Source organism: Aulonocara stuartgranti, assembly GCF_965226115.1.
Source record: "Aulonocara stuartgranti genome assembly, chromosome: 5".
Classification (NCBI taxonomy): domain Eukaryota; kingdom Metazoa; phylum Chordata; class Actinopteri; order Cichliformes; family Cichlidae; genus Aulonocara; species Aulonocara stuartgranti.
In genome coordinates, this window is record NC_138943.1 from 21,561,402 (window position 1) to 21,584,985 (window position 23,584).

At 40.5% G+C, this 23,584-nt stretch overlaps 1 protein-coding gene across 2 annotated transcripts in view; it reads left to right on the forward strand.

The window, feature by feature from the left end:
* The window catches only part of col7a1 (collagen, type VII, alpha 1), a 55,281-nt gene that overhangs the window by 20,631 nt on the left and 11,066 nt on the right, over positions 1-23,584 (forward strand). Inside the window, exons 37-91 of one of the 2 annotated variants that reach the window (XM_082533113.1) lie at positions 2,083-2,109; positions 2,200-2,253; positions 2,362-2,433; positions 2,505-2,564; positions 2,882-2,917; positions 3,000-3,044; positions 3,593-3,628; positions 3,727-3,771; positions 3,890-3,925; positions 4,067-4,102; positions 4,235-4,267; positions 4,361-4,432; positions 4,522-4,581; positions 4,761-4,796; positions 4,885-4,965; positions 5,882-5,917; positions 6,108-6,152; positions 6,265-6,336; positions 6,474-6,518; positions 6,607-6,642; positions 6,784-6,825; positions 7,008-7,088; positions 7,242-7,277; positions 7,393-7,428; positions 7,631-7,711; positions 7,805-7,840; positions 8,630-8,701; positions 8,832-8,876; positions 9,132-9,167; positions 9,431-9,466; positions 9,961-10,065; positions 10,145-10,210; positions 10,506-10,541; positions 11,140-11,175; positions 11,260-11,307; positions 11,405-11,440; positions 11,926-12,030; positions 12,195-12,404; positions 12,484-12,519; positions 12,612-12,656; positions 12,748-12,864; positions 12,953-13,024; positions 13,477-13,521; positions 14,286-14,321; positions 16,311-16,346; positions 16,425-16,469; positions 16,568-16,600; positions 16,724-16,786; positions 16,925-16,960; positions 17,528-17,608; positions 17,698-17,766; positions 22,887-22,922; positions 23,035-23,094; positions 23,209-23,253; positions 23,339-23,374. In XM_082533113.1, the coding sequence (XP_082389239.1) occupies positions 2,083-2,109; positions 2,200-2,253; positions 2,362-2,433; positions 2,505-2,564; positions 2,882-2,917; positions 3,000-3,044; positions 3,593-3,628; positions 3,727-3,771; positions 3,890-3,925; positions 4,067-4,102; positions 4,235-4,267; positions 4,361-4,432; positions 4,522-4,581; positions 4,761-4,796; positions 4,885-4,965; positions 5,882-5,917; positions 6,108-6,152; positions 6,265-6,336; positions 6,474-6,518; positions 6,607-6,642; positions 6,784-6,825; positions 7,008-7,088; positions 7,242-7,277; positions 7,393-7,428; positions 7,631-7,711; positions 7,805-7,840; positions 8,630-8,701; positions 8,832-8,876; positions 9,132-9,167; positions 9,431-9,466; positions 9,961-10,065; positions 10,145-10,210; positions 10,506-10,541; positions 11,140-11,175; positions 11,260-11,307; positions 11,405-11,440; positions 11,926-12,030; positions 12,195-12,404; positions 12,484-12,519; positions 12,612-12,656; positions 12,748-12,864; positions 12,953-13,024; positions 13,477-13,521; positions 14,286-14,321; positions 16,311-16,346; positions 16,425-16,469; positions 16,568-16,600; positions 16,724-16,786; positions 16,925-16,960; positions 17,528-17,608; positions 17,698-17,766; positions 22,887-22,922; positions 23,035-23,094; positions 23,209-23,253; positions 23,339-23,374 (2,997 nt within the window). Of the gene's footprint in view, positions 1-2,082; positions 2,110-2,199; positions 2,254-2,361; positions 2,434-2,504; positions 2,565-2,881; positions 2,918-2,999; positions 3,045-3,592; positions 3,629-3,726; positions 3,772-3,889; positions 3,926-4,066; positions 4,103-4,234; positions 4,268-4,360; positions 4,433-4,521; positions 4,582-4,760; positions 4,797-4,884; positions 4,966-5,881; positions 5,918-6,107; positions 6,153-6,264; positions 6,337-6,473; positions 6,519-6,606; positions 6,643-6,783; positions 6,826-7,007; positions 7,089-7,241; positions 7,278-7,392; positions 7,429-7,630; positions 7,712-7,804; positions 7,841-8,629; positions 8,702-8,831; positions 8,877-9,131; positions 9,168-9,430; positions 9,467-9,960; positions 10,066-10,144; positions 10,211-10,505; positions 10,542-11,139; positions 11,176-11,259; positions 11,308-11,404; positions 11,441-11,925; positions 12,031-12,194; positions 12,405-12,483; positions 12,520-12,611; positions 12,657-12,747; positions 12,865-12,952; positions 13,025-13,476; positions 13,522-13,930; positions 13,967-14,285; positions 14,322-16,310; positions 16,347-16,424; positions 16,470-16,567; positions 16,601-16,723; positions 16,787-16,924; positions 16,961-17,527; positions 17,609-17,697; positions 17,767-22,886; positions 22,923-23,034; positions 23,095-23,208; positions 23,254-23,338; positions 23,375-23,584 lie in introns of both variants that reach the window. The other variant, XM_082533112.1, reaches the window with a different exon arrangement.

Below are 23,584 nucleotides of genomic sequence, written 5' to 3' on the forward strand. Positions count from 1 at the left end.
ATGTCTCATGTATGTATGAGCCCACATCCTTTCCTAGTGCAAAACACTGACCGCCAGGTTGACTTCTGTGCAGAAGTTTTGTTCTCTGCCATATCGGTGCTAAAACGTATCTTAAACTATCTACTTAGCACTTTTAATTCTTATTCTTATTTTTATTTTTATATCTATTTAAGCGTTTATGACAGTATGTTTGCACTAAGCACCGCAGCAATTTCCTAATGTTGTAAACCTGCTCAACATTTGGCAATAAAACCCTTTCTGATTCTGATTCTGATTCTGAAACTACCCAGTCAGTTTCCCTTAGCTCTGTTACAAGTACAAGGAAACAGCAGCAGTTTCAAATGCAATGAATATTTGCTCTGTTTTTATATACAAGCTTATTATATACTGGTCATTATATACTTGGGTGGGTACAGTTTTTTCACTCAGTTCTTTCCATTATTTCCATTCCTACTGGGAAAACAGCTGTTGGATATGGTTTATGAACTCTGTGGAGCATTTCTCCAACAAGAAACTGTTATTGTCAGAGTGTCACACATGGTGGTAGTATTGAGCTGCCTGCATATTTCATCAGTGGAATATCAATCATTGGCTGTATATGTAAAGAAATCCTTGGGCAGTTTTTCTTTGGTTGGAGGTTTTTATCCAGGTTTCTACTTTTCAGTTTTCCACTCCATATTTAAAAAGTCTCGGGTCTTTTTTCTTCTTTTAATGTATTAAAAATCCAGTTTTCATATTCAATAACAGAGACTGATGCTAAATGGCCTGTATTTGTATAGCGCTTTACTAGTCCCTAAGGACCCCAAAGCGCTTTACACATTCAATCATCCACACATTCACACACTGGTGATGGCAGCTACATTGTAGCCACAGCTGCCCTGGGGCGCACTGACAGAGGCGAAGCTGCCGGACACTGGCGCCACCGGGCCCTCTGACCACCACCAGTAGGCAACAGGTGAAGTGTCTTGCCCAAGGACACAACGACCGAGACTGTCCGAGCCGGGGCTTGAACTGGCAACCTTCTGATTACAAGACAAACTGCCAACTCTTGAGCCACGATCGCCCCAGAGACTGATGCTGTTTGATTTTGCGAAGTCTGAAGTCTGGACATGAATTACCCTGTCTATCATAGTGTTCACTGGTCACTGGCTGGGGATAAAGGGACAGATCGATCAGCTGTGGTGACCCACTGGGAAATAATGAAGAAAAATCTCATCCTTTATTCTCTTTCCCAGCAAAGTTTCCAATTCTTCAGTTATTTTATAAGAATGTCGCGTTATTAACAGATCATTGCATTATGTCAATCTGCTTTAGTTTTAAGGTACCGTAAATCCCGGACTACAGAGCGCACCTGATGAAAAGCCGCATGCTCTAATCCTAGAAAGAATCAATTTTGCACTTGTACAGGCCGCACCGGATTTTAAGCCGTATGCGTTTCACTTGTAATATGAGATATCTGCACAAAAATATTACACGTGAGGATTTTTAACGTTTAATTTAATCCGTAAGGTAACATAAACATGGTAACATAAACGTTATGGTAACATACAAAAATACATACTGCAAATGCTTTTTTTCCTCAAACAGCGGCTGTAACACGGCTACCTTTAAGTATACGTACGTATCGGTAACACACAAATTACGCTGCGTATGTTGTGTTTTTTTTACGGAACGGTGCACAAACAACATTACAACGTCTCTTAACAACCGGTAAAAATATATACGTATATATACTACTTATCAATTTTATTGGTCTACTGTTACCAGGCAAAATGTTTTTGGCCGCATGACAAAAAATATGCATTAGCCGCACATCAGTATAAGCCGCAGTGTTCACAGTGTGGGGGAAAAAGTAGCGGCTTATGACCGCAATAAAACAATACATAAAACAGCAGAGACGTCCTTTGTTTGTTTTTTGGGGGGTTTTTTTACAGATCAACCTGTGAGTTTGTGTGCATACACATGACGCACATCAGTCTCTTGGGAAACCTATTATAGAGTAACAATGTTCTGAGTCCTCGTTCTCCCCCCGGTTGTTTTCTCAATCTGTCTTTCTCTCTCCTCCTCCACTTTTTTCTACAGGGAGACAAGGGAAGCCCAGGAGAGAGGGTGAGTCACACCATCACCAACTTGTCCTTTCACTGCGAAGGACCACACGAGCAGAATGATTTCTCACCTTTTATTTCTTTTTGCTGACAGGGACCTCCAGGAGTAGGCAGCGGGGTGGCAGTGAAAGGCGAGAAGGGCTCCCCTGTAAGAGCTGTCAATCGCAGACAGTGTGCTGACACATTATTTTGAAGGTTGGCTCTGTGTACAAGCAAGGCATATTTTGCATTTACTAATTGCTTTTTGTATTATCAGGGTATTCCAGGACTTCAGGGACCTCGGGGTCCTCCAGGACCTGCAGGACTTGAGGGCAGAAAAGGGGAGAAGGTAGTTGCCTATTGAGTCGGTTTAAGAGTGATGCAATGTGTTTATTTCACAGGCCTGTGATTATTTTTCAGGGTGACAGTGCCGAAGGACAACCTGGACCTCCAGGCAAAAATGGGGAACCTGGGGACAGGGTAGGTCAGACACATGGGTGTTTAAAAAGCATGGCTCATAGTACAGTATGATGAAGATGTATCCATTTTATGCAGTAAATATCAGAAAGAACAGACAGGATGATGAAGGCGGCTTAGATAAATAAATACATGTGAAAAAAGGGCTTCTGTGCCTTACAGTTAGAGAGTTTTGAGGAAATGCTTTCTAAATGGCCATGTTTGGGTGCTGAGAAATCCTGCTAATTAGGAAACAGTGTAATTAGAAACAGAAATAAATTCATAACCCCCTCAGTGGAGCTGATAAATTTAGGGTTGAACATTTTGTTTCTGTTTTTCAGGGGCCCCGTGGGCCTCCAGGAGAAATTGGCAGCAAGGTAAGACGATGGCAGGGAAAAAAATAAACTTTTGCCATTTTTCCAAAAGAATAATGACTTCTATCACTCTCTTTCCTGATAGGGAGACAGAGGGCAACCAGGTGAGCCTGGATCACAGGGAGATAGGGTGAGTCACATGACATGAGACTGAATCTTTCTTTGTGTCACTGTTTATTCGTCTTTCTGTTATATGGATCAAGATAACTTTTCACAGTATTTGGGGCCCCTTTTCTATAAGATTCAACATTCATTTAAAAAAAATAATCGTGATGATGTAACAGCTGGAGTCCTTTTATGCTACTCACAAAAAAAAAATCTGAATGAATGAATAAGTAACGAGGTCATAAAATGATACTGTATATCAAAGAGCCCGAGAAAAGAAACAGTCATGAATTATGATGGATGATGCCATTTTATCACTTGTCAGATGGGAAGGATTTTTAGTATCCTCTCAGCAGACACCTTAGTGATGTCACTGATGCTCAGTAGATTGGTACCACTGATGCTGTGCATCGTTTTACCCACACGTATTCGAGCACACCCCAAAAAGGTCTGTAATGTTTTCAGTTATTCAGGTATGGCAGTAAGACTCTGTTGATTGCATGTGCTGATTTAATACAGGGAAACTTTCACCGAAAGAGCATGTGTTGAATTTGAACCTTTTTATGTTTGTAGGGGGAGAGAGGACCAGCTGGTGAAACTGGAGGAAGAGTGAGTACTGGTTTAGTTTGTAGTCTTAGTTACAGGTTAGCATCTTGTGCTTTCAAAAGATTTTTTTCACTCTTTTCTGAATTAAATTGCCTCCTCAGGGAGATTCAGGGAAGCCAGGCCCTCCAGGACCAGCAGGTGTAAGAGTAAGTGACAGACTGCTATGTTATATTGGCTAATGGCATCTGTGTGCCTTTCCGTTTCATGCTTGTTGCATCATCTGCATTAGGAGTCTCACAAAATGGTGTTTCCTTTTTGTAACAGGGTTTACCAGGACCCAGTGGACCGCCAGGAGAAAAGGTGAGACAGATATAATTAAGTGCAATGATATGAGAGGCAGCGGGTCAATAGGAACGTGATTTTGCCGTTGAATGTTTCATAATCTGGTGTAATGAATTTCAAAGCAAAGATGAAAGAACAAGTGAACATGTCTGTTCCCAGGGAAATGACGGTGCACGAGGAGAGCCTGGGAGAACTGTGAGCAATCAGACATGAGAAAATCATCACATACATTCATTTCTTCATGCGTTTTTTTGGATATACACTTAATATTCATGACAGTCTATGTGTATGATGACAAGCCTTTATTGAATTATTTAAATCATGCAGGTTCAAGGTCTCCCAGGGAGGAAAGGAGAACAGGTAATGTGTAAAATCGCATCTCCTACAACTTTTCATTTTAGCGGAGCTCGCTCAGAGTTCATGGGTGTAACTTCCACCGCTTTTCACCCGCAGGGGGAGCGAGGCGTACCTGGCCCTGAGAGTTCGAAAGGAGAAAAGGGAGAACCAGGGCAGAGAGGAGAGAAAGTGAGAAAAATATGTTAATTATTGCTTTTAAATGTTCATCATTTGCCGTACCTCATAATGGTTTTTGATTTTTTTTCTTATACTGTAAGGGGTCTCCGGGCTCTGGAGGGTCAGGTGTTGCAGGACCTAAGGGAGAGCCGGGAGAGCGAGTAAGTCATCCTAACTTCTCTTTATCAGAGCTACAAAGGGCACAGATGCACTGTTTACAGCTGCCGTGATGTATTCCTGACACAAGCATCAGTTATTCATGGAGCATTCCCTTGTGCCACCTGTTGTCATTCCCAAACCTCTCAGAGCAAAAGTACATAAACATATGCTTTTCCCTCAGGGGCCCGCTGGTATTAGCGGAAGGCCAGGTGCCAAGGTGAGAGGCCTGCTGCGAATGCTTTCAGTTGTTTTTGTTTATTAGTGTCTGCTTGATTGTTTATCTGGTCCTCTTAACTGTTTGTTAGGGAGATCCAGGTGAACCGGGAGAGAGGGGAGAAAATGGACGCGCAGGATTCCCAGGAAAGCTAGGTGTTCCCGGTAAACAGGTCAGAGCGGTGTTTTGGATGAAGTTACTACCTGACCTTTACTGTGACAAGCAACAGGTTTTTTTTTCAAGAGTTTACAAATAGGATGTAGGTTTGAGTGATAATTTAAGTTTTACTCCACAGTGTAAATATATTTAGAAAGGACTGTTGACATACATTTTCTGTACTTAAAATAAGTGTAATAATCAGTTGATAATCTAAATTTATGATATATGGAAAATGTTTTCTGGTTCCACATTAATATTCTTATTATAATATCAACCATATGGTCCAGCCTCTATGGGAAACTATAGCTTCTACTGAAACTTTTATACTCTTTTTATTCTTTCACTGGTTTACCGTACACAGTGAAGTACATTATATGGATAAAAGTATTGGGCCACACCTTAACAAGTCACTTTCTATCCTGCGAGATATTCCACAATCACCTAAAATACAACACAATCAATTATTGAAATCAGAAAGATATAGGAACCACAGCAACTCAGCTACGAAAAGTTACAGAGCTTCAAACCTCCTTGCGCATTAACATCAGCACAATAACTGTGTGCCGGGACCTTCATGGTATGGGTTTTCATGGCTGAGCAGCTCCTGTAGGTGTAATGTGTAGGTGTCCATATACTGTTGCACTTTACTCCATACTTTTGTTTTAAGATATTAAGGTTGTCCATGTTGCTCTCAGTGCTGTAATCAAAAATCAACAGCAACCTTCTTCTGTTTCTTTCAACATGCGCCTCTTTCTAATGGTCGTTTTAGAGGTAAAAACAAGTACCCTTTATGTATTCATGACATGTCCAGTGCCTTTCTTTTGTGCATGTGTACTCTCTTCAGATGCTCTACTGGGTTAGTGTCGATTTTGAAATTTAATGCCACAGAGCTTCACACCCAAATAAATTATTAATCCCGTTTTTTTTAGGGGGAGAGAGGAGAGAAGGGTGATGAAGGCATTCCTGTGAGTATAACATCCGCTCTTTCACATTCTTTCTTTTTTCTTTTTACCTTTTATAATATGTTTGTTTGACTAGAATATCATCCCCATCATATATATCCACAAAGAAAGGATCCTTCTGTCATGAATATTTAGGTGTAGTTCCATCCTTTCTCTTGGCCATTTTCTTTTTTTTACTTTAATTTTTCATCAGGGTGAGTCTGGACTTCCAGGGAAGCCAGGAGAAAGAGGACTGAGGGTATGACAAATCTCTTTGAAGCATATTTTAAAGTTAAGTTTTCAATCGCAACCTTTAAATTGCCTCATTTGAAAGTTCACTTAACAGACCTTTTGATTGATGCTGCACTCAGGGTCAGACTGGTCAGCCAGGGCCACCAGGCGAGAAAGGAGACATAGGAGACCCTGGAGAGAGTGGACGAAATGTGAGACGCTCATTTATGTGTTATCATGCAGACAGCTTTTCAGTATGCTCTTGTACTATTCTGTTGAGACCTTGAGAGAAGGAGCTGTGAAAAAGGTCGGCCGCTCAGCACCTTTATTGATCTGTGTTCAATCACAGGGCAGCCCTGGACCGTCTGGACCACGAGGAGAGAAGGGAGAACAGGTATGGTGCTTATTTTCATTTTGGAAATGGGAGATGTGTCTTTATATGTACCGTTAGTGGATTCACACACTTTATTCTCTTCAACCAGGGACTTCAAGGGCCCCAAGGACCACCAGGAACAGTGGTAAAAAAACAGTGTCACAGAACACTGTTTAACAGCCTCCAGGAATCAGCTTAACACCGAATTAACTACTTATAATCCAATTTTGATAACACAGAGGAGGCAGTGCTCCATGTGACATTTGCCATGTTTGTTTGTCAACAGGCTGATATCCAGGGCCAGCTGAAAGGAGAGAGAGGAGAAAAGGTGAGCGCTTTTTCTGTGCATGTAGACACTGAGAATTTATTTATTTATTTATTTTTTTACAAAATCAAGTATGTTCGTTTGACCTGTTAAAATATCCTAAATAAACACCAATAGCTGAAAAATGTAAGGTAACTGGGTAAAAAAAAGTATATAGCAGCAGATTACATCACTGTGATTCCCAGGGTGATGCTGGTGACCCAGGAGAGCATGGCGGCAAAGGCACGAAAGGCGAGGCGGGGACTCCTGGAGCTCCAGGCCTACGAGTGAGTGTTCCTCATTCTTGCAATTTTTAAATGCATTCATAGCATCTGATAAGTTGCCCTATATAAATCTGAATGTGCACAGATCCTGTTCTCAGTAGATTTTTGTATGCAAGAGTGATGTGACTTCTTGTTCTTTTCCTGTCATCTATAAAGGGTCCTGAGGGACAACGGGGGCCTCCAGGGACAAGAGTGAGTGGACTTTCCTTCTCTCATTCTCTACATTACAATTATCTCTAATGCATATCTTTAACTGTCTGAATTTCATTGATTTTCAACTATATTTATGCCACGTTGATTTTTATAGGGCGACACAGGAGACAGAGGACCACCTGGAGAGAAGGTTTGGAGTCACACAATCTCATCTACTGCTCTCTTCTGACATGTGTAGTTCTGTCATTGTGCTGCAAGGAAACTTCCACTGGTTTTGTTAGTGAAACAGCAGATTTCCAGTAGGAATCTGCTGGCAGAAACATGTGTATACTGCTAACTTACAGACTGTAATAACCATGTGATTTCCTAACTCTTAACTGATGCATTACCAGGGAGAACGGGGAGCATCTGGCTTAGATGGGCGTCCTGGTCTTGATGGTAAACCAGGGGCTCCTGGGCCACCTGGCCAGAGGGTATTTCAGTTTGTCTCATTTTTTACCAAACTATAAGACTCACAGAGTCTCTGTGTAGCTGATGCACTGCATTTGTTTTTATTTGTGTTATAGGGTGATCCTGGGAAACAGGGAGATCCAGGGAGGGATGTAAGTTTTGTTTCTCTCTGTCTTTGAAGATGATTGTGTGAAAAAGGCAATCATTACAAAATAAACACATTATTTTTGGTTGTATTGTTACTTAAGTAGACGGGTATAATTGTTTGCCCCTTCAGGTTTTCATTCATTGTTCTGTTTTAATCATTTTACACTGGAAATGTATTTAATATAGTTTCAGGAAATGTACTTTTCATATTGTCTGAGATGATCACCGTGCAAATGATTATTCATGATGGAAATGTCTTCTGTAGTTTGATTTTAATGAGCATCCATCTATCCATCCGTTCTCTTCCGCTCATCCAATTTGGGGTTGTGGGGTCATTATTTTGCGACATTCTCAATTTTAGTGAGCATATGCACTTGAAGTGGGCGTCCTGCAGAGGGCACTGTGGAAACTGTAAAAAAACAGCTTTTAGATCTGTGCTGAGTTGCGTAAGCCGACTGTAGGGAAAGATGTCTCCAGGCCAGTCCATTTTTCAGAGGAGACTGTTATGCAATATTGACCATAATAATGTTATTAAAAGTCCAGAACTTTGAAACTTAGGGTTTATTTAAAAGATCTAAATCCTGGCTTACAGGGCAGTTGTACAACAGCTCTGCAGCTGCTCATGCACATTAAAGTCTATCTAGCGATGACATCTCTGAATCTGAATCTTTTACACAGTGATCGTCTCAGAAAATAAACAAATCACATTTAAATCTATTTTGCACTGTTTTACAGTGTCTAGTAATTCATTGCAAAATCTACTCTTGGACTATTTGTTGTTTTTTTTCTGCCAGGGATTACCTGGACTAGTAGGGGCGCAGGGTCCCCCAGGGCCTGTTGGACCTGCAGGCAATCCAGGGATACCTGTGAGTACCCCTCTATCCTACTCAAAAAGAGACTCCCACAAAGTTCCATCGTTCTGTCTGTCAGGCCTATACATGTTTTTACTGAACTTCCGCTTCCAAATTTCTAATTAACTTTACTTTTATTTGTCAGGGTAAAGCAGGTGAAAATGGCAAAGCTGGACCACCTGGCAAAACGGTAACTCTGACCTCCTGAATATAATATCCTCATAGTTTGATGTACTTGTATAATTGGTAATGGCCTTTTTTATACCTTTATTCTGTAAATGATATTTACTGATCAAAAGCAGTATGGACATTTATTTCAGGCTCTGCCGCATAATCGTTCGCTTAAGTGAGTTTCTAAAGCAGAGGCACTGAGTGCTCCCGTGGCAGACTGGCCATTATGCACTTTGTTCCTGTTTGTTGTAATGCATTTTGTTTGGACTCACAGGGCGAGGATGGCGTGCCAGGTGAAGATGGTAGAAAGGTCTGTGTCTCTTTTATACGATTTAGTCAACATGATTTCCACAGTTTGACTCTGTAAAGGCATCTTACTTGACCCATGGCACGATGTTTGCTAACCAAGCCACGCGATTGTCATGTAAAATTGCATGTTACATGTACGTACATTAGACATTGGTTTTTATTTTTACATGATGTGCACATAAAGAGGGGATTAAAACAAGAAAACCCATAATTTAGCAGCATTCTTTTTGAAGATTGTATTTAATGTCTATTTCTAATCTACAGGGTGACAAAGGAGAAGCTGGAGCAGCTGGAAGAGATGTCAGTTTTCACAAACCTCTTTCATATGATTACTTATCAAAAATGTATTGTCAGTTTGTTTTTTATATATCTTATCGAGATGCCTTATATCGCCCTGCCTTACTGTTATGACTTTATTGCATATCAGCTTTCCATCCTTTTTTTCTCCTGATCACTTCCCCCTTCAGCTGTATATTTGTCAGCCATAGTTGTTCTAAAATTGACATCAGCCTCTCACTGCTGAATCAATGGGCTCCTCTGAAGAAGCTATATAAATTCACCTCTAATGATCTAGCTTAGCCTTTAAGTGGAGCGACTTCTGAGTGGAATCCAGAGGGGTGCCAAATGTCAGAGTGCCGGTTTCATGTGCAAATTCATATTAATTATCTCTAGAACATCAGTGGAGGGGTGGCAGCGGCCACCTGCTTTGATTTTATAGTTCAGCCTTTACTATAGTGAAAGAGGAAGAAAGTGTGTGGGGTGAATTTCAGTTGTGAACAGCATGTGTTTTTCAGGGCCGTGACGGGGAGACAGGAGACCGTGGTCCTTCTGGGCCTTTAGGCTCCCCTGGTCCCCCAGGAGCACCTGGATTACCTGGCAGCATTGGTCCTCCTGGTCAGGTGCGAGTGAAGCCAACATGTGAAAAATAGCAAAGTTAATTTGGCGTTTTGAATGAAACGGGATGTTCCCCTTTCTCAGGTTGTGTATGTGAAAGGAGCTGACGCGACACCAATCCCAGGTCCACAGGGGCCCCCAGGAACACCTGTGAGTGTGCATCACCATTCTTATTGCCGCTGTTGGTGCTGCTGAAACTAAATTGAGCATCTTTTAGTTAGATTCTTTTAGCTTATTTAATGGAGAAATATATATTTTTAAAGAAAATAAGTGGCAGTCAAATAATTATTACTGTCCACTATATTCTATGTATGTTGCTCTTGTTATCCCCAAACCATGAGCCACCAACATTCACAACTAGCAGTTATGTGTGTCATATCTACACAAGTTGCTGTTTGTTAGCTGCCAGGGTGTCTTCATTTTTGTGTCCCCGTTTTCCTTTCAGGGTGTCCCAGGAATCCCTGGAGCTGCAGGAACCAGAGTAAGTTGTAGTTTCGAGATGTTTTTTCTTTTTTTTCTGGGCTTTTTTGTATTAACTGGTGTCCTGCTTCTGTAGCTGAAACAGGAAGTGAATGGAAATGTGATTCTATGTAACAGCAGCTACAGGTCAAGTCTTTCACCTTCTATTCTTATGAGAACTCATTACACCTCAAGACTCTTTAGTTGGCATATGACATTCACAGTCCTCTTTGAACAATTAACTTACCTTTTAGTTAGCAAGTATAAACTGGAGTACTTTGAACTAACATGTTATTAAAGCTGAATAATAATAACTCTCTCTCACACACACACACACACACACACACACACACACACACACACACACACACACACACACACACACACACACACACACACACACACACTCTAACACCAAAGTTACATTACTAAAGAAATAAGCCCTGCTTTTTTTCCATTTCTGGAGTACTTTTTCTTGCACAAAAGAAAGATTGCAAAGATCTAAGAATCATTTTACTGTGATGCCGTTATTATTGTGTGCAGTTTATTGTGATGGTATTGCAGTGCGATTCCCCCCTCACCCTCATTGGTATTTCTCATTTTTTCTTTTTTGTTTTCAGGGAGAGCGAGGTCTGCCTGGCCTGAAAGGTGAAACTGTAAGTGAAACATTCAGTGAAAATGTGACATCGAGGGTCCACTTTTTTTTTTTTTTTGACTCCTTCATATCTTGTTATGTTTAGGGAGACCCAGGAGAGGATGGAGCACCTGGCAAACCCGGGACGTCAGTGGTAAGACATCAGCACATTGTCTGTCATGTAATTGTCAGTTGTCAGTATTTTACATTTCTACATCTCGGTTTAATAATGTCTCCGTGTTTCCTGCCAGGATGTACAGAAAGCTCTGGCAGGCTTTGGTATTCAGGTAGGTGGACTCCTCAGATGACTAACTAGATTTGAACATGATTTCTTTTGGCTTTCACTTGCATGGATGGATGGAATAATGGGGAAAAAATGCAATTATCTAAACAGTCTTAAAATCAGCACTTACTCTTGCTTCTGTTATAGCTTATAGAGAAGAACATTTCCTGCAAATGTATGCAAAGTGTTATATTTCCCACTTTGTTCTTGCAAATGTCATCATACCATTTATGTCTGGCCTTGTTTCAGCAGCTCATTTAGTCCAGTAAATGTAGGCATGAGTCTTTCATTTATTATGCACATACACCTGCTTATATATTTTAGAATTATGCCTGGCAGGTTAAAGTGACACTGTTTATGAGCAGTTTTTGAGCTGCTGGGATGAATTCTAAATGACTGGTTTTATCTGGGGATTAAAACATTTTGCAGATGGGCATCTGCTGCTGAAAGTTATAAAGCTTTTCCGTTTTGGATTTCTGCTCCACACAGGTGTCTGATCTGAAGGAGGCTATGGACAGCAAGGACACACTTTCAGAGAAAGGTGAAAAGGGAGATAAGGGTGAGCCTGGACAGAGAGGACCATCTGGAGCAGATGTAAGTGTGACTAAGCATCTTCGAGGATTAAAGTGAAAAGACAAAATGATGTGAAGACTTCCAGTCAGATAGAATGAAGCATCTTGCTTGGATTTTTTCTTTAGAGTGTAATTAATCGAATGAAATTGATAGAGAAATCGTTTTTTATTCTGGTTTTGCCCTAGGGTGCTCGTGGTTTTTCTGGAGAGAGGGGCGGCAAAGGAGACGCAGGGGACCGAGGACCTGTGGGACCAGCGGGGCCTCCAGGAAGAGCCATTGTCGAACGAGGGTCAGAGGGACCTGCGGGGCCTGCTGGGGAGCCTGGCAAGCCAGGGATACCAGGTCTTCCTGGACGAGCTGGGGAACTAGGAGAGGCAGGAAGGCCAGGAGATAAGGTGGAGAGGAGAGTTGGGCAACCAAATGGGGTCTCTTTTTGTGGCATCACACTGATGACATTGTATATTTGTTTTTTAGGGGGAAAGAGGAGAGAAAGGTGACAGAGGAGATTCTGTGAGTCCTCTTATTAGGTTGATGGTTTCATTTCTTGTTTTAGTAAATTTTCTGGTTCTTGTAGTTAACTGATAGTTTGTTCTGTTTCTCAGGGTCGGGATGGATTAACAGGACCAGCTGGCCCGCCAGGTCAAAAGGTAAAATAGTTTTAGTTATTGTTGTGATAAGATATTTAGTAAATGTAGAATAAAAAAAGGATACACATATGTATGTGATTATGGTTTATAGGGAGAATCTGCTGACTCAGTCCTGGTTGGGTCTCCTGGGGCTAGAGGCCCTCCTGGAGTATCTGGGTTGAAGGGAGAACCTGGTGCTACAGGACCGTCAGGACCTAAAGGAGACCGCGTAAGATTTACGCATATTACACACATCTTGTGTCATGTCACATCGTATGTGTCTTAATATGAATAAACAATTGGAATGCGCCTTACAGGGTTTCGTGGGACCTCGAGGTGATAAAGGTGAGAGAGGAGAGCCAGGAGAAAAAGGCCGTGATGGCTCACAGGTGAGCTGCCTCTCAAATGGAGCCTTGATTAAAATATTTTGTTACTCTAATCATGAACTCAAAATGTGTTTTAAATATTCTGACTACCACCTCCTGCTTGTTAGGAAGATCAGTGATGAAAAGATGTGATCCTAACATCTGTCCACTAAATATTACACTATTGAAGGCTGCTGGTTGGCTTAGCTTAGTGCAAAGACTGTAAGCATGGGGAAACAGTTAGTCAAGCTATGTCTAAAGCTAATAAAATTTCTCTTCCGCCTCCTTAAATTCCCACTAATTAAAACATTGTTTCTTGTTTATCTTGCAAAACTGAAACGTAAAGATGACCTGTTGTGTTCATATTTGTTGATGTTCAGCTAAATTGCGTGAAAGTGTTATTCAGTCTAATATAAAACTATTATGATACTCTTATGAGATTTGTCAGCATACAGATGTGTGGCTTGCAATTGCAGGGAACACCAGGAGAGACTGGAAAACCGGGCCAGGATGGGAAACCGGTAAGTGGACTGCTCCCTGCGGGATGTGTGGCAGAGGTTTCTGAAAGTTAACTTGACTCTTACAACACTGTACTTTCAAATTGTCATAGTGAAAACGATATAGCATTGATTTTGTAAATATGTATTCTAAACATTAATTTCAGCTGACTTGGTAAGTGTGTGTATTTCCTTATATCACTGATAATCATTCACAGACATAATGAGCCTATAATCTATTGTTTTCAAAGTATGTAACAAGTAGGAACCACATCTCTACAAAGAACACATTAAAGTTTCATCTTTTTTCCCCAAAACACACTTTGGGGAAATTCTGTAAGTCATGGTTATCATCAGTCATGGTAAAACCAAGGAAGGATAAAGGAAAATATTCCTCACACTTTTTGTTTTCCTTCCCTGCGTGTCTGAGCAGGGTTCAACAGGGCCTGCTGGTCCTCGAGGCCAACCAGTGAGTAACCAGTAACACAGTCTGCTTCTTTTAGGCTTGATCTGCAGAGTTAAAGCTGCAGGCTGGCTGCAAGTTCAAAGCCAACGGAGCTGTTTCCCTTCTTGGGCCGAGGCTTCGTAGATCCTTAGGCAATAACCACGTGCAGCTGTGCGACTAACGCCTCACTCTTTAACTTTCTCTCTCTACCTGTGTGCGTCTTATCTATGTCCATTTCCTTTTGTGTGTGTTGTTCGTTTCCCCTTTTTCGTCACTGTTCTCCACCCACCTGTCCCCCCCCTCCCTCCTGTCATCCACTTTCCTTTGTCTGTCATTTCTCCAGGGCTTCCCTGGGTTCCCAGGAGTTCTAGGCAGACCGGTAGGTTCTCTGCTGATGGCTGGCATGCTTGAGCTTTTGGGGAAATAGGTGTAAAAGGTTTGGAGAATCTGTCCTTGTAGTATCAGATATAATTAGGATTCGACCAAAACTGATAAGACGCTGATGGGCAATAGCTTACAAAGCAAGCAGGGTAAAAAATAAAGCATGATTTAACACCAGGAGCACAACCTGTCATCGGGATGCACTCATTGTCATGTACCTCCCAGGCAAATTTCACCTCTTTAATCTTAATTCATTCTTATTAGAATCATGATTCTGGGAGCTGAGGTCTGGGATAAGAGTCAGACCTCGAACTGTTCCTCATGAAATGTCCAAAAGGATCTATGTCAAACTCAAGGACTACATTTTGAAGCAAATAATTTAAATGTGTAAAATACCATAAATTTGTTAGACGAGATGAAAGCAAGTCGGCTGACATCCTCAGCCGCAGCTCTTATGTACAGTAGTGTGGGGAATACTAAACTGGGTGCACTCCAGAAAGTACGGTTGATGATTCGCTCGAATCTGCTTATCATGCATGCAGCTGTGCCTGATGTCTGTTGTTTGCTTATCCCTTGCACAGTGCTGATTTTTCAGAGCTTACCATGCAAATGTCTCCTTGTTGACATTTCAGATAATCTGTTTGTATTGTTCTACCTGTTGTCCATCAATTAAGTGCTTGTATTTTATGTTTCCTATAGAGACATGTACATATGACAGTATTTATCATTCCAAGTTGTAGATTTTTGGGTACAGAAAAAGTGTGCACCTTTTTCAGTACTCAATTTTTCTAAACATATTTATGCATAAATATGTTGCCTAAAGGAATAGTTCTACATTTTGAAAATGAAAGTTATTTGCTTGCTTCCTGGGAGTTGACTGTATACAAAAATTGATCTAGCCAAAGTCTTTCTTTCCCACTGTCTCCAAGTTTTTACTCATCTGTTTGCTGGAGTTTTCTCAGTATTATTGTAGGGTCTTTACCTTACAATATGAAGCAGCTTAAGCGAGTGTTGTTGTGATTTTTGACCTACATAAATAAAATTGAATTGAATGAGAGGGTGAAGTTATCAGCTGATGCTAGCTTGCTTGGTAAGCAAGATGATCTATAGATTGCATGGGTACAAAAAAGGTAGTATATGTAAAAGCATGCGTCAAACACTGGGGCAGACTTTTAGCCTATTTAAGCCTGAATAAAAATTTTAATAAGTAAGTTATATTAAAAAATGAGTTCATTACATTATTATGACAACTAAAATTAGCATTAAAGGCTACCATTTTTTTAAATTATCTGTACATTTTATCATTTTAACATGTATGGGTTTTTAACCTTTAAATCTGAAGCCTCAGTTTTAGGATTTTTCTTTTTAAGTGATCATTTTTTACCTAAGGATTGATGGATATAAAATGCAGTTAATAGATAGCTGCTAATCATTGTTAAAAAAAAAAATATATACATATATATATATATATATATATATATATATATATATAAAATGTCTATGTACTCAATTTTGGAACCTGCCTCAGTTTTGTGTTTCATAAGCTTAACCTTTGGCGTCATTTTTCAGCTCTGGATTTTGCTACTCAGAGTTGGATGAAAACATCACTTTGTTACATATAAAGCTACTACCAGTAGTCATTTAACTTACAGTTAAAGACTTGAAAGAGACACCTCAAAAATACATAAACTCATTAGCTGATCTGTACACAGTTTAATATTCACTCATTTGATTGTTTTTTGGAGCAGTCAAATGCAGAATTGCTTGTTTCTGTATCAGTGATCATCTCACTGGGACTGCTGTGAATGGAAACTCCTAGCAGAAAGTTATATTTAGCGACCGACAGACACGGCTGACATTCTTACATAACTCTCAGGAACAAAGCCATTTAGCTTTTAAAAATGTAAAAAAAAAAACCCATTCCTTTAGCATGTGGCCTGTGTGCAGATGTTCAATTTTTTATGTGACTTTGTGACTTTGCTTATAGGGAAACCCAGGAGAGCCAGGCATTATGGGGCCGACTGTAAGTATGACAAACATGTCACACACATTCAAAGACTCTTATTAACAGTTACCAACGTTGATGATGTGTTTTTAACAGGGTCCCATGGGTCCCGCTGGGCTGCCAGGTCCACCCGGTGTAAAGGTGAGTTCACTACATTATCAAAACTTTAGTGTACAACAAGTAGATTTTTGTTTGTTTGTTTGTTTATCAAACTCATAAAACTTTTTGTTTTTTTACAGGGTAATCAAGGAGAAGCAGGTGTTGGTGTACAGGTATAAAAAATTTTACATCTTATATAAAATGCATTAAATTTCTCCGGGACCGAATAATATAACAATGTGCACAGTTGTGATGTACAACAGATAACCCTGTGAGTTTATTTCTCATCTCTGCAGGGTCCTCCTGGTGCACAGGGGAGCACAGGTCTGCCAGGACCAGCAGGTCCCCCAGGAGCTGTGGTATGTGTTCCCACAAATCATAACTTCTCAGCAGGGGAAAATAATTCTGTCATGTTTTCTCGTGAAATTCATTTAAAATCTCACGGTGTGTATCAAAATGTGTTCCTTCGTACCACTGTAATTTTTTTCTCCCTGCAGGGTCCACAGGGGCCTCCGGGACTGCCAGGGCAGGTGGTGCGTATTTGGTCTTAATCCTGCTGCGGCTGCAATGTGTCACACAGTGAGGAAATGTAAACGTGAAAAAAAGTCTTGACCCTCAGGCAGTTTTGTTGTAGCTGAAAATAGGGAGGTGATTAACTGAAAATGCCAAAACATCTGTACCAAGATTTTGCTGACAGCTTGAGCTGCATAGGGTTTTTTGGGATATCAGACCCTTCTTTCTTTTTTGGGGATATATCAACATTTCTACCATTATTATTTCTGGTTTTCTCACACATCCACTGCTGGATTTGTGTAATATGTTGACTATTGTAGACTAAATATATTAAAATGTGAAGTGCTTTTTTATAACCTGAAAATAAGTGCTGGCATACTTTGATAAGAAAATCAAGCAAAATAGATGTAAGTTCATTTATCTGGCATTGTGTGCATTATTTAGAGTCTTATTGTGTAGACCATAACTGATCAATGATGTAAAGATGTGAATTTAACACAGGCATCGATTCAGATTTTGAATGAGTAAATGATCTTCAGTGTGAGAGTGATAAACACTGCATATGCTAAGGCATTTCTGCTCCTCAGGGTGAAGCAGGAAAACCTGGTGTTCCTGGAAGAGATGGGGTGCCTGGCAAAGAAGGAATACATGGATTACCAGGAAAGCAGGTTTGAGTTTATGTCATATTGCTCACCGGTGGCAGCACTATTGAGTGTTTTTTTTTCTCAGTGTTAACATTGTGTAATTTGTTCCTCAGGGCATTGCAGGACCTCCAGGCCAGGCTGGGCTGAAGGGGGAGCAGGGAGACAGCGGGCCTCCAGGGAAGGTGAGCAGATGTTGCGTCTAGCGAGCAATATCTTTCTAAGAGACACAGAAAATGCAGCTAGTTTTTTGGTTGTTTTTATCGGATATAATCCAAGCTACAGAATGGTTTGTTGTATGAAGTAATAATTTTAAAAAGTATAGCGTTATTATTAGATTGAAGAGCTTTTATCTGACACCAGGGGTTCTATTCTGAGTCCTTCTTTAGGAGCAGTAAATGGTAAATGGACTGGTAGTTACACAATGCGTTTCTACTCGGTTGAACACAGTCTCATTCACAGAGCACCTTTTTTTTCTACGCCTAAGTACTTATCTAACATTCAGACACAATCTCACTCTCCAATGGCGAGAACTCAGGGTTCAATATCTTCCCCAACAATACTTTGTCATGTGGACCGGAGAAGTCAGGGAGTCGACCCATTGGAAGGCTGATCCACCAACTTTCCAATAATTCGATGACCGCTGTACCATCTTAGCCACAGCTGCATCTTAAAGCATGAACCTTAGCCCCAGTGGGTTCCAGATGTGTTCCCCTGTAAGTCCACTCTTCTTAAAGAGAAACTGGAGTACTACTGTTTTATTTGTAGATGATAGCTATGATGCTGAGATGGTTTAATTATGCTGACTGGCAATGTGACACATGAGGATAATCTAAGAATTTAATATGGAAAAGGTTTGATTGAGAGCCAGTATATTGTCAGAGCAATTGGAGAATTTTGGGGTCGTTGGAACTGGAAACTGTAATTCATGAGGTCAAACGCAATCATAAATTGTGTTGTGGAGTAATGCCAGATAAATGTGGACCTGCTCTCATTTCTGTCTGAACACATTTCTGCCTCTGCATATTTAAACAGTCAGGCCAACTGTGCTCTTCTAACCTTGGACATTTTGAGCTGTTTGGAGTGGTCGCTAATTCCCGAATAGGTGAAACACAAAGCAGTATCTCTGGGGTGTTAAAAAAAGTCTTTTTTGAGTATTTAATCTTAATTTCTCTCTAAGACCATGTGTTTTATTTTACAGTAGGCCGTGTCTCCAGTTTATGCTTTCCTATAATAAACTGGATATGGTGGGACTTTATGGTAATAGAAGAATTCAAGCTTCCTCTGCAAAGTGTCAGCTGTGTTAATCTGTTATATGACTAAACATCCCTGCACAAAAATGTTCTCATCATTATAAATTAAATCATTAACAGATAGTCTCCAGACCCTATTGTAAGTATTGTATGTTTGCAGTCGTTTTCCAGCTGAATGGATGACACAGACCTATACCTCTGCATTCATCCTTTTGCTTTCATCAGCATTAAAATCCTTGATGAATTCCAGTGTGCCACATCTATTGGCAGCTCTCCATGCTGAAGGCCAGGCTTTAACACAACCACCGTGGCTGACAGATGGGTTCACATGCGTTAGGTCAAATGCCATTCCTTTTTTATGTGCACTGTCTGTCACTTTAAAGTTAATTTGTTTTTGTTTTTTTATTGATCCATAGATTTTTGTTCCACAGTTTTATTGTTTTTCGATTGGGAAATGAAACCCTGTGTGAAGTAAGACATCTTTGTATACCAGGAGTTTATTATTGACTTGTTGGGCAGTTGCTGTGCCTTGTAGTTTATTCTATTTTAACCACTAATATAATGATAAACCTAATCAAAAATGATCATGCTCAAACAGCTGTGCTGGATGAACATTGGTATACTGTTAACGAATGATGGGAGACATCTGTTAAAGGGGATTGTTTGGCTTCCTTGTGTTGATTCTGTCAGTGAGGATGGAAATTAAGCCAAATTCTTGCAGATGAAAACTAAAAATGACAGAGAAGGACACTTACACAATGTTCCCTGTTAACTGCTTCTCACATTATCACATTTTCCACACTTTAATGTGACTTGAGTTTTTATTACTGATTGTTTGATGGATTCTTTTAAAAATTTCTAATAAAGAAAAAACAGTGTACATTAATAGTTTTAATTGTGGCATAAGCTCTAATTAAACTGTTACTTTTTGTAATGAATTTCCTCCAATTCAGTCTCAGCAAATCTGATTTGTTTTAATGGCAGGCTGTTATGGTGTTGAATTTTTCCACCCTTTATAAGGGGTTTACATTAACATAGTGTACAGTCTAGAATGAAGTGTGTGTTACAGTGCTGGAATTAACTAATTTGTTTTTAAGAACAATACCAGCTGCTTGTTTTTTCAATTTTTGAAACGCAGTGTTTCAAAATTCTGAGTTACCCTATATTTTAAAACATAATTTGGTTCTGTTCATTTAATCTCGGGACGCAAACATTCAGGCAAACGTAAACTATTACAATGCCACATGCTTTTCAAGCCCATTAACTTGGAGCTTCTTTAACAAAAGACATTATAAGATAAGATAATATAACTCTTTATTGTCATTGCACAGTCATACATAGTACAGTAGTACAATGAAATTGGAAAACTGTCCTACGTCGGCACTACATATAACACAACACGGCCCGATACGACACATCACAGCGCAACACAAACAACACACAGTATATTAACTTATATATAATAAAAAGAAGAATAAGTGTATTTGTATTGCACACTGTTATTATTGCACATTAATTGTTATTGCAACTTGTTATAAATATAAATATTATTATTGTTACTGTTTTTACCGTTGTTACCCCCCCCCCTAAAAAAGTCCAGGTAGGTAGCCAGTCAGGTCAGCTGTTTGCATTGATCAGGGTATTGCTCTGTTGTAAAAGCTGTCCTTGAGTCTATTTGTCCTCAGCAGCCTGAACCTCCTGCCAGACGGCAGCAGCTTAAACACCCGGTGTCCTGGGTGTGTACCGTCCTGTAGGATGCTGCGTGCCCTCTTGAGACAGCGAGTGCTGTACAGGTCCTTCAGGGAGGGAAGAGGATGTCCAAGGATTTTTTTGGGCCATGTTGATGACCCTCTGGAGTGCCTTTCTGTGTGCTGTGGTGCAGCTGGAGAACCACACACCGATGCAATATGTCAGCACACTTTCAATGGAGCAGCGGTAGAAGACGGTCAGCAGCTCCTTCTTCGGGTCCATTTTTCTGAGGATTCTCAGAAAGTGGAGACGCTGTTGGGCCTTCTTTAAGACCGCAGAGGTGTTAGAGCTCCATTGGAGGTCTGTGTCTATGTGTACACCCAGAAACTTGAAACTGGACACCCTTTACACACACTAGCCGACAGGCTGCAGCTCAGACTTCCTGCTTCTGAAGTCAACTACCAGTTCTTCTGTCTTGGTGGTATTGAGGTCCAGGTTGTTGTCTACACACCAATCTGTCAGCCTCTGAACTTCAGCTCTGTACGCCGTCTCATCTTCCCCAGAGATGAGCCCCACCACAGTGGTATCATCTGCAAACTTGATGACTCTGTCTGGGTGGGTATTAACACAGTCATGTGTGTACAGAGTGTACAGTAGAGGACTCAGTACACAGCCTTGTGGAGAGCCGGTGTTGAGGCTGAGGGCTGAGGAAAGAAGAGCCCCACTCTAACTCTCTGTACACGGTCTGAGAGGAAGTCTCTGATCCAGCAGCAGGCGATAGAAGGAAGTCCGATTTCCAGCAGTTTAACTATTAGTCTGTCCGGGAGTATCGTATTGAAAGCAGAGCTAAAGTCAACAAAGAGCATGGCATGGTCTAAGGAGCTTGGAGAGAAAAGAGAAAAGCGTCTGGATTTCTTTAAGTTGCTTGAATTCAGAGGTGAAACATCTTCAAGGAAACATAAAGAAGTCCAGATGCTTTTCTTTCCAAGCTCCTTAGACTACGATGACCTGGTTGACCGAGAACCTTCACAGACACATTATGGCATGCTTTTGCAAACATTAGTAATTCAGCGTTTTAGCTTCAACGTATAGAAAACATTCAAAAAGCACCGGTATTGTCCGTGTTGCCATGAACTGGTTCACTTCCGATGCCCGACAACACTGAAGAAGATGCATTTAGTGAAAGACATGAAAAATAAAACGACTTATGAAATGGATTTGTTTTCATTTTTTTTCCTGAATGGTTATATTCACTCAGTTTCTTGAGTGACTCTGATAACCTGCTATATACAACTTGTTCATCTGCTCAGGATTTCTCTCCAACATTTGTTGTCACACCTACACACACACACACACACACACACACACACACACACACACACACACACACACACTCTTCACTTAAGGGTTGCGCTCACTCGCTTGACTTACAGAAATTTCCAGACTTCCTGTAACACCAGAAATTTCAAAGAAGATCATGGTTATTAAAATAAAAGCCAGAATAAAAAATGACTACATAAGAGTACATACAACTTTTTCCTCTTCGGCAATCAGGCACATGCTGCCTTCCCAAACTGGCAGTATGTCACTAAACTTTGAGAATCCCTGCAATAATCCTCACCTGATTTGTGAAGATGTTTTACTTCACATTGTTTTTTTTGTTTTTTTTGTGTCCAGCTCACAACAAGAATGATCTTTAGCTGCTTTATATTTTAAGGTAAAAACAATGTGATATGAGAGAGAAAAGCTCAATGACCTGGTGATCTCCGGTGAGCAAGCAAACGACAGCAGGGAGGAAGAACTCCCTTTTTAACAGGAAGCGATGCCTGTGTTCTGAAGCACAGTACTTTTGTAGTTTGTCTGTCACACTCCATAATGTGCTTCGTTTATTCCACTTTGCTTCCTTTATTCTTCCTTATCATTGTGGTGAAACATGTTTGAACACCACAAATAAAAACAGAATTTTATCACGAAGTAACTTCTGGATTTAAGCATTTTTTGAATCAGTCCCTTACAATCCAGTCTTTCTTAAATTACCTTTAAAATATTGTTGTGTACAAGTGATAAGACACACTGGACTTGCATCTGCAGGCTTTTGGCAGTGAAGCTGAATAGATTTTCAAATGTTTTCACAGTCTGCTGTGCTATTCTTAAACAGTGAGTGTGCATTTGTTGGCTGTCCGTCCTGAAGACATTCAGGCTCTTAATCTTCGAGAGCTAGAAGCAAAGATGATTAAGCTAATATGATACTTAATACCAAAGCTTTTAGGTACACGTTGGCATCTTTTAATGAACAACAACCCACATCGTGCTGTGCAGGTAATTACTGTTATTTTCCTCCTTCTTCTGTACTCTGTACACAGGCTGTGGCTGGACCTCCTGGACCCAAAGGAGAGAGGGTGAGTCACTCCTATTGCCATTAATGTGGAAGTAGCTGCAGCATGAAGTGACGCAATAGAGCAGCATTTACGAATGCAGCTTACAGCACTTTCCTGGTTCTGATTGATGCAGGGTCCTCCTGGTTTAACGCTGCCAGGCACAGCTGGAGAGAGAGGTCCAATTGGTGAAAAGGTGAGTCTGACCAAACTGCAAGCTCCCCCTCAGTGAGTGAGAGGGACCGACTGGAAATGTTAAGTGCTTTTTCATTAAAATTGTATATCTGAATGCACAACTGCTGTCATTTAGGGTAACAAGGGAGACAAAGGTGTTGCTGGCATCAAAGGAGAAAGAGTGAGTACGATAATGGGACAAAATAATGATGCACTTACATATACAAATATGAAGGTACACAATGTGCTGTCTGTTGTCATACAAGGGACAAGCTGGTGAATCAGGAGAACCTGGAGAAGATGTGAGTAATCAACTTCCACTGCCCAACTGGATTTCAAAAAGTCATATTAGATTTTTTAATGAACTCTTAGTCATAGTGTTTATGCTTTTATGGAAGATTTGCAATGCTGATGCCAATAGTAGTGTGTAATTTTGTGTAATTTCACATAAATCCAGTGATCCATTATAGTCGATGGTATTAAAGTCACTGTTTTTATTTTTTGGGAAAATT